General features: G+C 31.0%; 3 protein-coding genes across 4 annotated transcripts; 1 reads left to right on the forward strand and 2 right to left on the reverse strand.

Moving 5' to 3' along the window:
* The first annotated feature begins 44 nt into the window (after nucleotides 1-44).
* On the forward strand, nucleotides 45-3,383 carry LOC144473425 (uncharacterized). The gene is made up of 10 exons (XM_078187279.1): nucleotides 45-58; nucleotides 366-430; nucleotides 643-979; nucleotides 1,048-1,168; nucleotides 1,259-1,645; nucleotides 1,767-2,072; nucleotides 2,153-2,249; nucleotides 2,350-2,614; nucleotides 2,691-3,138; nucleotides 3,217-3,383. The coding sequence occupies exons 1-10, from the start codon at nucleotides 45-47 to the stop codon at nucleotides 3,247-3,249; spliced, it is 2,073 nt and encodes a 690-aa protein (XP_078043405.1). The 3' UTR covers nucleotides 3,250-3,383.
* Nucleotides 3,384-5,051: 1,668 nt separating this feature from the next.
* LOC144472897 (uncharacterized) lies at nucleotides 5,052-10,337 on the reverse strand. 2 transcript variants are annotated; one of them, XM_078186331.1, is made up of 6 exons: nucleotides 10,176-10,337; nucleotides 9,041-9,379; nucleotides 8,664-8,887; nucleotides 8,393-8,587; nucleotides 7,980-8,255; nucleotides 5,052-7,912 (listed from the first exon to the last, which is right to left on the reverse strand). In XM_078186331.1, exons 2-6 carry the CDS (start codon nucleotides 9,186-9,188, stop codon nucleotides 7,229-7,231), a joined length of 1,527 nt encoding a protein of 508 aa, XP_078042457.1. In that variant the 5' UTR covers nucleotides 9,189-9,379; nucleotides 10,176-10,337; the 3' UTR covers nucleotides 5,052-7,228. The 2 variants fall into 2 exon arrangements, with proteins under 2 accessions (XP_078042457.1, XP_078042456.1); XM_078186330.1 differs by having other exon boundaries at nucleotides 8,664-8,890.
* An 801-nt stretch (nucleotides 10,338-11,138) lies between these two features.
* LOC144473420 (uncharacterized) lies at nucleotides 11,139-15,179 on the reverse strand. The gene is made up of 7 exons (XM_078187271.1): nucleotides 14,812-15,179; nucleotides 14,538-14,707; nucleotides 14,248-14,457; nucleotides 13,769-14,145; nucleotides 13,324-13,683; nucleotides 12,410-13,204; nucleotides 11,139-12,275 (listed from the first exon to the last, which is right to left on the reverse strand). Exons 1-7 carry the CDS (start codon nucleotides 14,934-14,936, stop codon nucleotides 11,514-11,516), a joined length of 2,799 nt encoding a protein of 932 aa, XP_078043397.1. The 5' UTR covers nucleotides 14,937-15,179; the 3' UTR covers nucleotides 11,139-11,513.
* Between the last annotated feature and the right edge of the window lie 1,236 nt (nucleotides 15,180-16,415).

A 16,415-nucleotide genomic window follows, 5' to 3' on the forward strand; every position in this document is an offset into this window, starting at 1 on the left:
AAAAGCAATTTCCTTCTTATTCATATTAAACTCATACATTTTAAATGAATTCATCATTGTAAAAAAACATTAGTAATCGAAATAATAGAAAATAATTTTTGGTTTCTTTAATTAAATTCATTTATCTTATTTATTTCTATTTTAATTTCAATGTTACTCCTCTAACTTCGTTATTATTTTGCATCTATTATAAACGGAATAATTTCGATAATCCAATTTATTGTAATCCGATTTTAATCGACTTGCAAACGAACTTGCGAGAAACGCGTTATTCACTTGTCGACAATAATAAATTATAGCAGCTGTTTTCATTATTTAGCAATTACCAATTAATTGTATCGACGAATATACATCTACGTTTGTAGACCAAGCTGTCATAGCTTCAAAAATAGGATCTATATAAAAATGAAAATAAAGAAGGCCGTTGATAGTGAGTAGCATTGAATTTTAAATATGCTGTAATAAATAAGTATTCATATTATATTAATATATTATTACCTACCTGTGTAAATAACTGTTAAATTTTTAATGTTAAAATTAAATTTTTCTGCTTCTTTTTACCACATTTAAAAATAATATTTAGTACAATTTCATGAATAGGTGCATAAGTAAACATTAATTTCAGGTGACTTTCTGTTTTAGTTGCTATGGAAAATAAAGACAGTATAACAAATGTTTCTATGTATGAAAATTGTTCATTATCGAAGGCCATTCGACAACACAATTTAAAAAATACAGATGTTATTAATCCTATAAATCAATTATTAAATATGTATCATCCTGAGGATGGTATAGCTGCATATGAACAAATATTAAGAACTCTTCTATTTTTGTCTAAAAATTTTGATAGTAAGACACAAGAACACATAATTTCTACAGTGCCATTGCCAGAAGGTGCATCAAATGAATCAATTAAGGATGTAATATATAAGACAACAGGATTTATAGATATAGCAAATAACGTCAGAATGTATCAGAAGTGAGATTTTTATTTTTTAACATCCTCTTATTAATTAGTAATATGTAACAATATTTTTCTTCTTAAAGAAATAGTACTGTTTCTAGAAACATAATTAACACAGAAGATGCCAATGATAAATCAAGAATCCACTTAAATCAGAACATGTTGCTGAACCCGCCTTCTCAGAATCTCAAGTTGGATGAAAATGTAAAAACCTTTGCCTAGAATGCCATTTAATGCATTTATCTACTTTCAAGTTAAATTCTAATGTACATATTATTCTTCCCATTTATTCAGTTTGTACCTTCAGTACCTGAAGTATTTCGGGGTTTTCCACCTAATGAAATCTCTATGATTCACAGTCATGTAAGGAATGTAAACTATATGTATGATACATTAGATTATAAAACTCCTTGCATAGAACCTATTGTGGACATAAGACAAAATTTCTTACCACATACCGATCAACAAGAAGATTTGATGAAGCATCGGTCAAATTTAAAACTTGAATGGATCCATACACCGCAGCTATTATACAAGAAGGATGCTTACCAAATTACTACAACCAGTTATCAAGGAGATGTTTATAACCCAATAGATGGCAAGCATTTTCAATTGCCCATTGATAAATCAAATTGTCATAATCAATGGAATGTAGCTAAAGTATCACATACCCTACACCAGGTGTGTATACACTTCATACATTTTTATTAATAGGAAGAGTTAATCTTTCAGTAATATTGATATTCGTTACTCGCTCTAATTAAATTGTATTTAAATTTGTATATGAAACACTTTATTACAGACACAAAATGATTTAAAAAAGAAAAGTAATGCTAGCAGAATCTCATACACTCAACATAAAGCAGAACTTTTAAACTTAGCTGTACCAAGCAGTAGTCCGTCGTTTTTAAACTCTGCAATTAATTGTTGTCAATTTTTACATAATAATGACCAAAATTTTAAGAATTGCAACAACAATATAAATGAAAATAGAATTTCAAACACGTACAAACCTTTCGAGTCAAAATTTAAAACTAATCAACAAACAATATTAGAAGATATATACAAAATGGATGTTGTATGCTGGAATGAAGAAATAGACACAACAGTACATAAAATAAAACAATACATTTATAATATCACTCCATACTTTATAATAATTTGTATGTAATTATGAATACATTGCAGGTGTCAATGGAGAATAGTTTTATTTTAGATGATCTTATTGTTAATAAAAAACTTGAAGCAAGCTTAGACAAATTTTTAAAACGCGCGGAACAGGAAAGTTTAACTGGTAAGGAAAAAGACAAAATTAATTTTTATTATGTATATAGAGATTTTAGTATCACCTTAAATAGAATTTCTGCACACAATTTCTTTTACAGCTAAATGTTGGAAATTTGTAACGCAAAAGAATATAGAAAATAAAAATCAGTTCGGTTCTTCAACAAATAATGCCAATAATTCTAGAGATAAAAATTCATCGAAAAGCTTGAGACAATTAATTGACAAAAAAAATTCAGAATTATCAAACACTTATTCAAAATTATCTCAATTGCAAGTACTGCAGAAAAATGTAAACATTGCTTTCAGTGATTCACAATCAATGGAATGTGATAAAAAGGATAACATAGAAAATTTACCATACAAGTACTATTGAAATTATCATATACATTTAATCTAATCAGTAATTAACAATGTTCTTCATAAAATTATTTGTGTTCAGATCTGCAGTAAAGCAAACAGACCAAAATAATGCAAACGTTTTACAAAAAACTGCATCTGTTACAGAATTTGCTACATTCAAAAAACATTACTATGACACATTGTTGAACATCCAGAAGGCTAAAGGTTTATTTGCATTTTTATTATTTCTTTACATTTCGTGTAAGAATTTAATATTATGCATATATTGTTTTATAGTGGCAGTGGCAAATTCCTTGGCAATATCATCTGTGGAAAGTTCCACCAAATATGAACCATATTATTCAAGTTGTTCATATCAACAGCAGCAACTGTTGCAACAACATGATCAATTAACTATGAATCCACAATTTTCAGTGCATACTATTGCACAATCAGGATTATCAAACATACATAGCACTCCATACACTTGGGTGAGATATAACAATTGGAGACATCCAACAATGAAACAATTACGATTTCCTCAACAGGTGAGACATTGAATATTATTTAAATATATAAACATTCTCGAGTATTTCTTTTATTTTAATCAGTTTATTCTTTTTTAGTCCCCGTTTCAACATTCAAAGAATAAAGAGTAAGTTCTTCGATTATCAATCATAATCTATTATTTCTCTTTTATATATCTTTTATAATAGACGTCTTAAATATTTCGATATCCTTCCATCAAAAAGAATTCTGTACTGCATTATTCAAAAAGAATGAATGTTCAATATTTTACCCCATGTTAAATAGTTACAAAATTGAGGGTGACAAAAATTGATAATATAAATAATTAACCGGTTTTTTAGTAGTTTCTAGGAAACTTTAGGATATTAAAAATTTTAAATACATTCATGTGTAATTGAAAATACTGCTTGCATGTACTGGTTCAGACACTGATACATAAAAAGTAGTATCCTAATAACAAAATTACAAAAATTATTTATAGAAGTAGTATTTGCTTAAATAAAATTTACCAAGCAGTACCGACATTCTAATACATAAGTGAAGGATTTCAAATTAGAAAAGTACATAGCTGGTAAAAGTTTTCATTCATTATCTTGCACCAGTCTCAACAGTTAATGGAAACACTGATACGTTCTCGCGTATACACATATAATCCTTTCTTTTTTGCTATTACTTTGGCACTGGTAGAAGATGACAATTATAAGTGCTAGATTAATCGCTAATAGTTTTAATAATTTCGTTTGTATTTCGGACGATTGCGTGACAATTTTTCTTTGCTAATTGCATATACGCAGGATATCCTTGGTGACGCCAATCAAACCTTAATACTTATATTAACTAACAAATGTACATGTATTCATTGGTTAACATGGAACAAAGTTGCTTCTAATAACTAACAGTTTCTTGGTATATTCATTATTGTAACATATAACATCGTCCACGTTTGTGACTTTGTATAGATTATCCCATACTGAAGTCATTCATCCATGTATTTATAGGTGTATAAAATGACTTTTAAAAGAATAAAGACAATTGTTAACTCAGATGTTATATGGATCATTAATTGTTATTGTCCAGAACAAACACTCTGAGGAACGACAAATTACCAATGTACCAAAAGTTATGACTATGTAATTTTTGGTAATTTATCGTACCACATTCATTAACTTCCAAACTTCCCTGTCTTGAAGAACATTTAATCTTTTACCTCTGTAGAAGGACTATGATAAAGACATATTATAGTTAACGTTTATTATTTGTTATCAGTACTGACAGCATCATCTGAAAACATACAAACACATTTATGTACATATGATGTTGCTCTCAATACTTAATATTAATTAAACAAAAAGTTAGGCCAATGGTTTCTCGCAGTGCATAGCTCATATTTGTTGTTTAGATTGTCATTATTCAGCATTATAGTGATTAATGAACAGGATAGACGTGCATAAGCAAAGCTTATTTAGATTATTGGTCTATACTGCTTTAAGAATCAGTATTCTGAACCTTACAAAAAGCATAAAAACAAATAATAATAATTCTATTTTAAAAGTCGTAATTCTGAAATAAAATACTTTTGTGTTTTAAGAGAAAATGAATATTAAAGTATTAAGATACTATAACAAATATTAATTTTTTAGTTGACTATATAAAAACAAATATAATAACTGTAACGGCTATTTTGTGCGTTAAATGAGAGCTGCTATATACCAACTTTATTGATATGAAGAATTCTTTACCGTTCTATTGAAGTTTTATGATAACTGGAATCAGCATTAGTTTAAATAATAATTAACTTACATTGTAGTGCAAATACCTCTTTATATTTTAATTGTTCTTTGTCAAAGATTAAACAAAAATAGTGTGCAACATATAATTGAAAATCAGAAGTGAAAATCATTTATTGTCTTAATTAAATTAATTAGATGGAAGAATAATAAACAGTAGGAGGAGATTTTAGATAATTTATAAGAATTTTAATCATTTGTTCTTTGATTAACATTTTCCAATCAACAGTGTTTGTCAAAAGTAAAAGAAGAATATGTCTGTAAGGAAATTAACAATCTTGTTACAAAGGTGAAACGTAATACTTAAACAGTTGTCTACATTTTATAATGGATTGAGGTTCTATGATGATCAAACGTAATTTCGATATTTCTTAATATTTGTGCTATAATTTAAAGCGTTCTCGGTTGAAAAATCATATAGAAATACGTTAACAAGTGTTGCAAATTTATGTTCGAAATATAATATTAACAATTCATTTATCATGAGGTATTGCAGATTGTAGTGAGATAAATCCTCAAATACTAAGTTGTTAAGAAGTAATAAAGTCATTTAATATACATGACACTCAAGGAGCGTTATATTTCTTCTGGCAGTGCCGTACATATTTTCTTTTTTTTATCATTTTGGTTAAATTTCGAAACTAAATATCTTATACCGTATAACTTCTCCGTCTGACATTTTTTTACGAAATCTATTCGCACTTTCAAATATTTTTTTGCCAGAATACCAGCATATACAATGTACAAGAAAAATTACAATTACCTCTTCGTTGTGTCCATGTGAACCAAATTACAACATTGTCAATATTAGGCACAACGAAGCTACTATAATATATTATTATTTCTTTTTTTTATATGATCCTATATGAACACGCACTTTTTCCTTATACTAATTAATTAAGTAAAGATCTAATGCATTACACACGCCAAACATTGACATAGATGACTGATGTGTGTACACACTTTATTATCGTATCAAAAGAGACAAAGTAGGTAATTTATTATGATCCTAATCAAGAATAGTTAACTTTTTTTATGTTGTATGACATAATGATCATGATATAATCAACAAAGGATAATAGAAATCTTAATGTATTCCATTTTGACTCTTTATACTATATGCGTGTTAAAAAAGAATTTATGGATCAATTGGTCAAAAAATATATAATATTCCAATAGTTTTCGTGATGAATTGTACCTCTAACACGATATGTATGTACTAAAAATTACTTTGTTCGTCAATTCGGTGAATCAGTAAGGAGACACAGTTTTATAAGAGTATTAGATTAGAAATGACTAAAGATCTGAATTAAAGATTTAATGTAATGCCATTGCTGCTTATTTATATTCCCTATCAAATCATCTTGAAGTTATATACAATAGTTTAAAATAATATATGTACATTGTACAAACATAAAGGCGGATCTTTTTTCCAAATTTTGTAATTTGATGTTTACCTAAAACTCAATTATTAATACTATCATATATGCATTTATAAAGTTCTTCAAATTATAAGAATTAATATGTAATCATATAAGGTCCACCTTTATGCAATAATAGCAACATCTTAATAATCATGTAATATTTCATTATAATAGATTAATCGGAATAACGTAATTCATGCTTACTAATTAATTATACCAAAATTGTTGATAGTAAAAGTAATCAGTAAACAAACGTTTCAATGTATACATGGTAGTGGTCTTAAAACTTATATAGATATATCATTTTATATATAAATGGAATGAAACAACATTGTTTGTATGTGAACATCCAGAAATTTGTTTTCACGATGCAAAACGTCAACATCTAAACAATTAAAGACAAAGAATTATCTTGGCAGCATACTATTCATGGCAGCAATAATTTCGATGTGACCGTTTTGCTTTCTTGTCGAGTACGGGCAGGTTTAAGAGTATGGCGGGTTTAAACATATTCGCGATTAAGTAACTAATCAATGGATTAATTTCAAATTATATTTTTATGCACAGGGAGATAATACGATAAATGTCAAAAATGAAAAAAAATAGGGACATAAAGTTTTTCGTGATCACTGTGCATCACTGTTAATATCGGTGCAATTTTATATATAAAATTGTTAACGTATTAAATTTAGGAAAATTCGTTTTAGCATTTTTCTTCTTTATCAGGTAATAAAGCATTTTTCTTCGAGTTTTATCTTAAGAAAAAAAGAAAGTAATATGTGAAAAAGTAAAATTATTGTTTTGGGGGAAGCTTCTGCATTGTATAACTGTTCCCAAAAGTCATCCATTGTAATAATTCCTATATTTGTGAAGGTACATTTATACATTGCCAAATTCAATTAGGCAAAGCCATAAGGGTCAATAGTTTTGCTAGAGCAAGGTTGAACGTCATCAGGTGGTGGTTGCCATTGTTCTGACCACATGGCTGTACGAGCCATAGCCATTTCCACTTTTTCAATGCTGGTACTGGACATACATTCTATTTCCCAGTGAAAACCGTTTTGAGTCACTTGCATTGAACTAGATTCAGTTATATGACAATAGTCCTGTGCGTTACTGTTCACTGGTACTTGTGAATTTTTGTTTCTAACTTGCATAGGACCACTGCCTCTATGCTCAGCACTGGGCCAAGGTCGAGGTTGTTCTATCGACTGTAAAGCTAACTGTCGCGGCACCCGTCTAGGTTTATTATCGTCTATTATATGACCACTATCAGTTTTAGTATTTATTAAATTTCCATCGCCCGCTGAACCAACGTCACCCTCTTTTTTTCGTCTTCTTCTTCTCCTTTCTGTGTCGACATCATCTCTTTGAATCTCTTCATTATTATCTTCGGAAGGTAAGAAATGTTGCCTTGCAGAAGCCCAATGATCTTTCCTACTAGCACCTTGCTTGTACTTTGAATGATTATCATTACTGTGATGACCATTGTTTGTGTTTGTGTCACTGTCTGCAGTCTGCTTCCTTGATTGTTGTGTTTTCCATGAAGTAGGTCTCTTAGGGCTACGTTCTTTAAGAGTAACCTATAGGATTACATTATTGTGTTTAGAACTGTCCGAGAAAAACAATACAAAATGTAAAATTACTTACTCCAGAAGAAGAGGAATTGTCAACAGGTTTATAAAGTTGTGTCGGGGTATGATTATGGCTATCTGGACCCCTACAACTAGGTCCACTGCGACTATGTATCCATGAAAGTAAAAATGCTAAGATAGCACAAGACAATCCAAGTGCTGCTGCAGCAGATAACTGAGAACGAGTGCGTCGTGGTACCCAGCCTCCACTGTGATATTCCCATATAGAGCATGCTAATAATGCACTACTCAAGGCATAAGATAAGCCTATACCAGTGAATATCCAAGCATTCTACAAGAGGTGAATTCAATCAGATGTATTAATTAAGATTGGAAGATACTAATAATTTGCATTAGAAAATTACATATTTGATTACATAATATTACCATCAACGAAAGAAGATATAAAACAAGGTATCGGTTACTTACCAATTTAGCCCAGTTGAGAGGAAAAACATAGACAACGTGTGAAATATCAAGGAAGAGGAGCAATGCAGTGACCAGAAAACAGAAGACAGCTACAAAGATCATGAAACGTAGCCGTCCAACTAAAGGCAGCATAAACAAACTGACCTTGGCAGTGCCGGAGCTGCACAGTGTTGCCAGACACGCTGCAGAGGATATCTGTTGGAAATGTTATAACATTAGTGATACATCAGCGATTGAAAAACAGAAAAGGAATAATAAAGATGCTACATACAAGCAGTAAGAGTCTAACAACCCCAATAGCTGTTTTAAGATGCCCCTGTATGTCACAATAAAGAACCAAATGACTCGCTCTTGGCCAAGCCAAAGCATTAGAGGAAGAGCCATGGTAATCACCATAACCATAGCCGTGATAATTAGCATGTGAATCCCATGAATGAACCCCTGGTGAATCCAGTTCCAAAGGTTGGGAGCTAATTTGCCCCCCTGACCGACTGCCTGCTATTAATACAGTGTCAAAAAAATGTACGTATTCATACTCTTGCCAAAAATTTTGAATTAAATAAAAATCGCATTACGCATTCCAAATATTGGAAGTGAAACCTAATACTGCATTAGAGCTTCAGAACATTCATTTCATTATAATCGTACCAATTTCGAAGTCCTGAATATCTTCAGGTCTAGAGTATGCAGAAGCTGGTAGCTCCAGGTCACGAATCTCTTCTAAGAGAAGAACTTCTATCTCGTCGGCTGCATATAAGTCCGAGACCGAGTGAAGATGATGCCGAGTCTCGCTCATTACTCAAGTACACTCGATTGCTTACTCCTTCCTGCCTGCCGACGATCTTCTCTAATTGCTCCACTATCAACCACCATTCGTTACACATTGAGTCTATGAATTGCTCCATCTGTTTATTTGCCATTGTGTGCACATACTGTGTGCCATTTCTATTCTTGCAGGCAATACCACCCCTCTTCCTTGCGCCACACCTAGAGAGATCCACTCAATATTGTCCAAGAATATGTGGAATGTTCATTATAACACGTAAAGAAAATATATACAATGAATGGGAATAAATGTGTGTAAATTAAAAGAACAAATATAGTTTCAAATAAAAATAATGTATTTTAAATAATAATATAACAATTAAAGTGAATGAACAAAATATAGAATGAAAATAAAAATTAACGTAAACGCTTAATAATATTTATAAATGTGTTACAATATTTGATAACAATGTCATCTCTCGCTTAAAGAAATATAGAATAAACAAATTAACAAGTGTTGAACAATCATTCAAAACTTGTTTTATAAACATACAAACAATTCAAGTAACTTAACATCGAAGTTTGTTGATAGAAAGTACAAACATTTTTTTACGGTAGCCACGTAATTATACATTTTTAACATAATATAATTATACGATAAACAACACTAGTTATCGTGAATACAAATTTTGAATCAAATTTAATATTTATGTATAGATACATGTAATTTGTCGCAAGTTGTCACATATTTCAGTTCTAAAAGGAATCGGCACAAATCGGATAAATGACAGAATAAAAATTTTATAATGCATTTTAAATGTATATTGGTCGTCGTTCGATATCAGGTATATTAAAAACGTGTAAGTTAAATTACATTCCACAGTTAGTTCTATTTTTCTAATAAATTGTTCGTTAATTCCAAATCCACATGTGGTTGCATGTGGCATCCTTTGGGATGTACCGAGTTGAGCGAAAACATTGCGGTCACGGATTCAACGAGAAAACGGCCGGCACGTACCTCGAATATCTTCTCGTTGAACACGAAGCTTTGATCACATTTTTCCGAAATTTTTCATAATAAATTTGGTGATCGTCTAAAGAATATCCGCCATTACCTTTTTGCTGTTTTTACTCATGATCTACGTTCGTCACAGCGACCTAAAAACATGTAGATAGAATAACTACATATGTGCATATCTTCTTCAGCTAAGCTTTCTAATTCTATGGACAGAGGGCTACGGAAAGCAGTCCCCCACCAGTGTCTCGGGGGAAAAGGTTACATAAGGAGTGGGAACAGACCATGCATACGCAGTGTCTCGCGCAGCGGCGCGGCGCGTCTACCAGATGAGCATTATAATTCTGGACTGATCGCAGTTCAAAATTATAATTTTCACCCAGCAGATACATCATGCAGCTGCGCGCATGCATTTCTACCACATTCCTTGCGTAACTTATTTCTCTGTAAACTCTGATCTTACTATTATCCCCATCCCCACTCCTACGGACCTAGATTGGAATTATGTTCTCTTATTTAATTGTCATTTGCTTTCTTTATCGTTGTCTGTTCAGCTGTGAATCGTCAGACAATCAGAGCAAGACAAATCCTCGAATTGAGAGATTACTATAGTTTGATGCTTTATCTAGTGATTTTCACGTAGTTAATACCAGAGTTGATTTCCGCAAGAAAACAATAAGAACGAGCCTTATTGTTGCTTGTTGCATCCGCTTATTCAAACACCCGTAAACATGGCAGAGGCACATGTTACGGGTGTGTTAAAACTATTAATCGAAATCATTCTCATTTGTTATAAAAACTATAAACAATTACATTAGTACGATCCACGTAAACCGATGTGGAAAGTAATACAACTGCATGCAAAATGATTATATCACTAAATAAGAAACTTTTATAAATTTATTCTTATATGAAAGTTTATTTATAAGTTGATAATTTAACAAAATATACATATATAAACTTCTGAGTAGAATATAAAATAAATGTATCAATTTTTAGTACAAAAATGTCGCCACTTGAATGTAAAGAATTAATGTATATCACGTAACACCGTATTTTTCCTGCTGCATATGCAAACAAAATTCGGACATAAACTCACACGCTCATTCATAGTTTGGATATTTTTATTTTTAAATACCATTGGTAAATAAATTTGTCAGTATCGTAAGTTCCAATAATATTAAACATCGTCAATTTTCTCCTTACTACATAAACCATAATCAATACGTTTGATGGGAAATTGTATTTTTGCAAACTGATATAAAATTTAACGTATTACTTATACTTCAGCATTGTAATATGTTGATTTTCATTTATGCTTTAAATGTATCAATCTGTGCATTAAAACGAAGTCTCTTGAAACGTATCTTTTACTTTTATCGAATTCAGTGTTGATTCGCTCAATTGTTTGTGTTTAAAGCCTTGTCCTCGTACGCTCTTTAGTGTTCTGTTCTCCTTAATCGATCGTTTAGAATCATTACGTTGTAAACTCGTTGCTCGTTTCCTTGGCGAATTTCCAATTTCATCATTTTTTTCTGACGAATTACTCGCACTATAAGTGCTTCCAGATGCAATGCCAGATGTGTCAGATTCTGGATTATTTCCATTTAAGCAGCAAAGTAAACTATCGGAAAGACCGTCATCGTTTAAAATATTTATGTCAGACTCGGATTGCTCAAAATCTCCTGTACGTGAGGTAAAACTGAGATCAACAGGACTGGCAGTTAAAACACTTCTGGATAACAAGTACTCTCTGAAGGTACTTGTTATAGACATTATACTTTGTTGGCTATCTGCGCAACAGTCGTCAATAGCGGATGTAAGAAATTTCTGTTTCTCATCGGTGTATTTACCGATGTTTTCTTTATCTTCCAAGTCAATATTTTTTCTATAAATAATTTCACTGTCCTCACTATTACGTTTGTGAGATTCTTCCAGAATTGATGTACAATTTAGTGATCCAATCACATCAAGATTTGAGCTACGTATATTATTAGATAAATTATATTGATTACAACTATTATCAATGGTGGCAAGATTACAGAGATTAGAGCCTGAAACCATCATTACCGGTTTTCTAGACCGAGGTGTCATCATTGTCTCCTAAAATCGTTATGAAAAATAGTTATTAATCTCTTCATATCATTTTTCATACATAAAATTTTATATCATTATGTGTATAGTAAAAAAAACTCTATAAAAGAAAAATTGTAAAATTGCTAGTAACAGATACATACCTGCATAGCTTTTGTCATTTTAGTAGCACTTTGTGTAATCGGGCTCATGCTTTTGTCGTTGTTAGTGATAGGAGTTAACATATAATCATTAGTGACCAGGCTTTTACGTAGTAGATTTGATGGTGTTGATGTATGAGTACCATATATATTCCAAAGTCTATTCTTAACTATGGGAGATAAATGAACACATGCATTATCAGGATGCAATTCTATTTTTGAATGTTCTAATGGCTTTTTGCTATCCTCAAAACACTTAGAAGAAATCACGTCTACATTAGTAGTCTTGGACATTGATAATGTAGGTTCTGAATTCTGTCTTACTAATTCATTTTCTCTAGTTTCATATAGAGTACTTTGAGAGGAATACATGTCTGGTGGTTCACTTAATTGTCTAGATAATCTAACAATACTAGATACGGTATTACTATCACATCTTGAATTGTCAATTTTAAATTGCTCTTCACGAAAAGATGCGCTTTCATCACCTGTATTGGAAAATATGGAATCATTGGTATAAGAATCTCTTTCACATTCTTTAATCGAATTATTTAGACTCCAATTGTGATATCTTTCGTCTGATTTCTCTTCTTTTATATCCGCGAATTTAATAAACATAGCCTTTCTCTTGTCTTTGAAATTTCTCAATGTAGGAGTATTGAGGCTACCAGTGCTATTACTAATATGTTTAGTATGAAGAAGGCTACTGTCATTGTTCATATCACAGTTGTCCATGCTAAGTTCATCATCTGATTTACTGAAGAGAACCTTTCTCTCAATCATTGACCTTTCAACATTCTGTAGAGGAACAAGTATGCAAATAAAATATGTTAGTTGAAAATTGTGATTGTAAGCACAATCATGCTGTTAAAAATGAAGTTAACATTCATTACAAAAAGTATTGTTTTCAATCTTACCGATGATAGTATATTTTCTTCACTACTAGATCTAGTGATATTGCAACTTATATTAATGTCAATGAATTTTTTATGCCCCAAAATCTTCTTTTGAAAAATATGTTTTTTGATGGAGTCACCAAGACTCTTAGTTCTACAATTTTTAACTTGTCTCGGCGTACCTTGCCCATTCTCCTTATTAAACTGTTTGACTAATCTGCGTTTCTTAGCCGATTCTGGCATAGCTTGTATATGAGCATAAAGCTGTGCTAAAGCCGCTTGTGTATCTTGCGTAGAATTTGCTTTTGCCGTTAACTTATGATCTACGAAACTAAATACAGTATGAGCTGTGCCTGTTGTATCCGGTATTGATTCATTCAACTGCAATCATACATAATTAAATAAATTACACTTAGGTACTAGAAAATGTTAATTATGACTAGTTGACTTGAAAAACCTTACTCACATCACTCTTTTTAGGGCTCAATAATTTTCTTTCCTGTTCTACCCAGTATGCTCTAATGTCTGTAGCTAGTTTTGGTGGAATTTCAAATAATTCAATTCCTTTTCTAATCATGAAAGCAACCAGGCATGACAAATTTTGAGAATTAATATGTAAAGCCTCCGGTGACAACTTTCTTGGACACATTAAGTGTGGAGTAAAAAGTGTAGCTAGTGTATCACAATTCATCTTGTTATTACATTCAAAACTAGCTGTTTTATTAAGGAGTGTTAAGACATGTTTGAGTAATATTCTGTTCATGCATGGTAAAAGTAATAAAAGCAATTGGAGAGACCTTAACAATCTTGCATCATTACTTCTTGTATCAGAACCATACAATTCTAAAATATGAAAAATGTAAATCAGTTTTATAAATAATAATTAAAGGCATTACATGCCTTAAGGGAAAAAAATTGGAGATTTATGTAATTTTAAAAACTTACCAGCAATTTGACAGTGTGCAGGATAATGCAAATCTGATAGCAAAGGCTCTGGTAATTCTGCTAAAAATCCTTTTAATACAGACGCACAATCATGAACACTGTATTGGCCATCATTGAGACTTAACGGAATACCTTGATACATTGTGCTTTTCAAATCTTGTTGCCTTGTTAATTTACCAGTACGCCGAAATATGCCCTCCTGTATAATATCTTTAAAATTATAATAGTCATTAATATGCATAAGTAACAATGAAGTAAATTCTTAAAAAATTAATAAAATGTATATTTACTTTGTTCTTTGGATAAATATTCTATTAATTGTTTTACTTGATTAATTCCATCCTCAGTTAAGTTGGCACCCTCTACACCCTTTTGTAAATTAATTGTTGATTTAGGTTTCTTTGCAAAGCCCAAAAGACCCCATCTTTTTAACTTTGCTTTTTCATTGATACAGTCATTGCTATACAATTGAACAATTAATTTTGTTAATTAAAATTTATAGAGAACAATTCAAATTACGAACCAACATTATTTATAAACATTTAATAAAAATTATCAACTTACTCTTCGGTATTGAGATCCAATTCAAAAGACAGATGCATTTTGACAAGTGTGTGAAATTGTTCTGGATTAACTTTTCTCATTCTGAAAGCTAATTTACCGGCCACAGTGTCATTAAAATCTTCCATTGTATTAATTAATATAACGACTGTTTAAACACGTTCTGACATATTTGAATCTCACACGCACGCTCGGTACAGTTTTGTTAACGGCGGTTATTTCCACTTTGTCGGAACAATTTCGCTATCACTATACCCATTATATTCATAAAATCGCAAATATTCTTCATGCTTTGTACAAAAATCAAAATAGTTCATTAATGCGCGACACAAATTATGTGACTATTTTCATTCATTCATAATTGATCAACACTATCGTTCAACCAATCCAACTGAATCCATGAACATCCATGAATCCAACTGTCTGATATTTACCACCAAATTATTTGTAACGACATTATAAATCATAGATTATGTAGTCGACGTAGTGCGTGAACTTCGGTTAATGGCACAGAGCGACGACACAGACCGTGGATTGTGAATGGTTGAAAACAGAGACTTATTACGTAGAAGTCTGAAACTACAGCATTTTTTGTGCGCATATGTTGTAAAAAGAAATGTTTAGTAGTCAGTAAATAGACTCGTTATTCACGTAAAAATAACTCGTTCAACATAAAATGCATGCGCACGCAAATATAATATGTACGTATACATTGTCATACAGCAACTTAGATTGGGGATTCCCTACGCTTCGTGAACGAACAGTATTACCAATTGACCCAATTTCAGTTTCAGGTTATGTCGCTCGCAATGCTTTTTAAAACTTCCATTTTGGAATCTTAGTGATGAATGTAAACAAATTTTAATTTTCTTTTTGGTGAATTTATATGAATTCGGACAATATTTTCAATTTCTTTTGAATCTGTTCCCTAGATTCATGAAATATAAAGCTGTAAATATTCGGGTTTTATTATGAGATACTAAAAAGTATCAGAAACAATTTTTACTGTTGATTGAAATAATAACCTTAATTAATCAGGAGATACAAGGAATTCCTCGTATCTTCTTACCTTAACTCAAAAATTTGCTTACCAGCAGACTGTACTACAATATCTTATTGTATTTAATATAATAAAAATAATTTTCTAACTAACATCTAGTTCGCGAAGTATTTATATACGTTTGTTAAGTAACAATAAATATGAATTTTACTTGTCTCCAGCGGTTTTCAACTCAGACGATAGTAATTTAAAAATTGATTCGATTATTTGAGAAATTATTAATACTTAGCGAATACTTATGTAATTTCATTTGAAAATGTTAAGTACACATGTAGCGGAGTATACAAAATATTTAAGGGATTAGTTGCCAAATATTTGAATAGTCAAATAATTTATTTAACATATAAACTTGAATCTGTTATGAATTTATTATGAATCTCTAATCTATTGTACGATTTGAAACAATATGAAACGTCAAGCATGGATCCCCGTCGTCAGTTTTTAAATAATCAGTTGGCAGCAATTCAAATGTATGTTATATTTAAATGCAACGTAAACATACCGAACGCAAAGAATGACAGTCTCATTTTTAAATAACTAACAATAA

This window comes from Augochlora pura, chromosome 7 (genome assembly GCF_028453695.1).
Source record: "Augochlora pura isolate Apur16 chromosome 7, APUR_v2.2.1, whole genome shotgun sequence".
Taxonomy (NCBI): Eukaryota; Metazoa; Arthropoda; class Insecta; order Hymenoptera; family Halictidae; genus Augochlora; species Augochlora pura.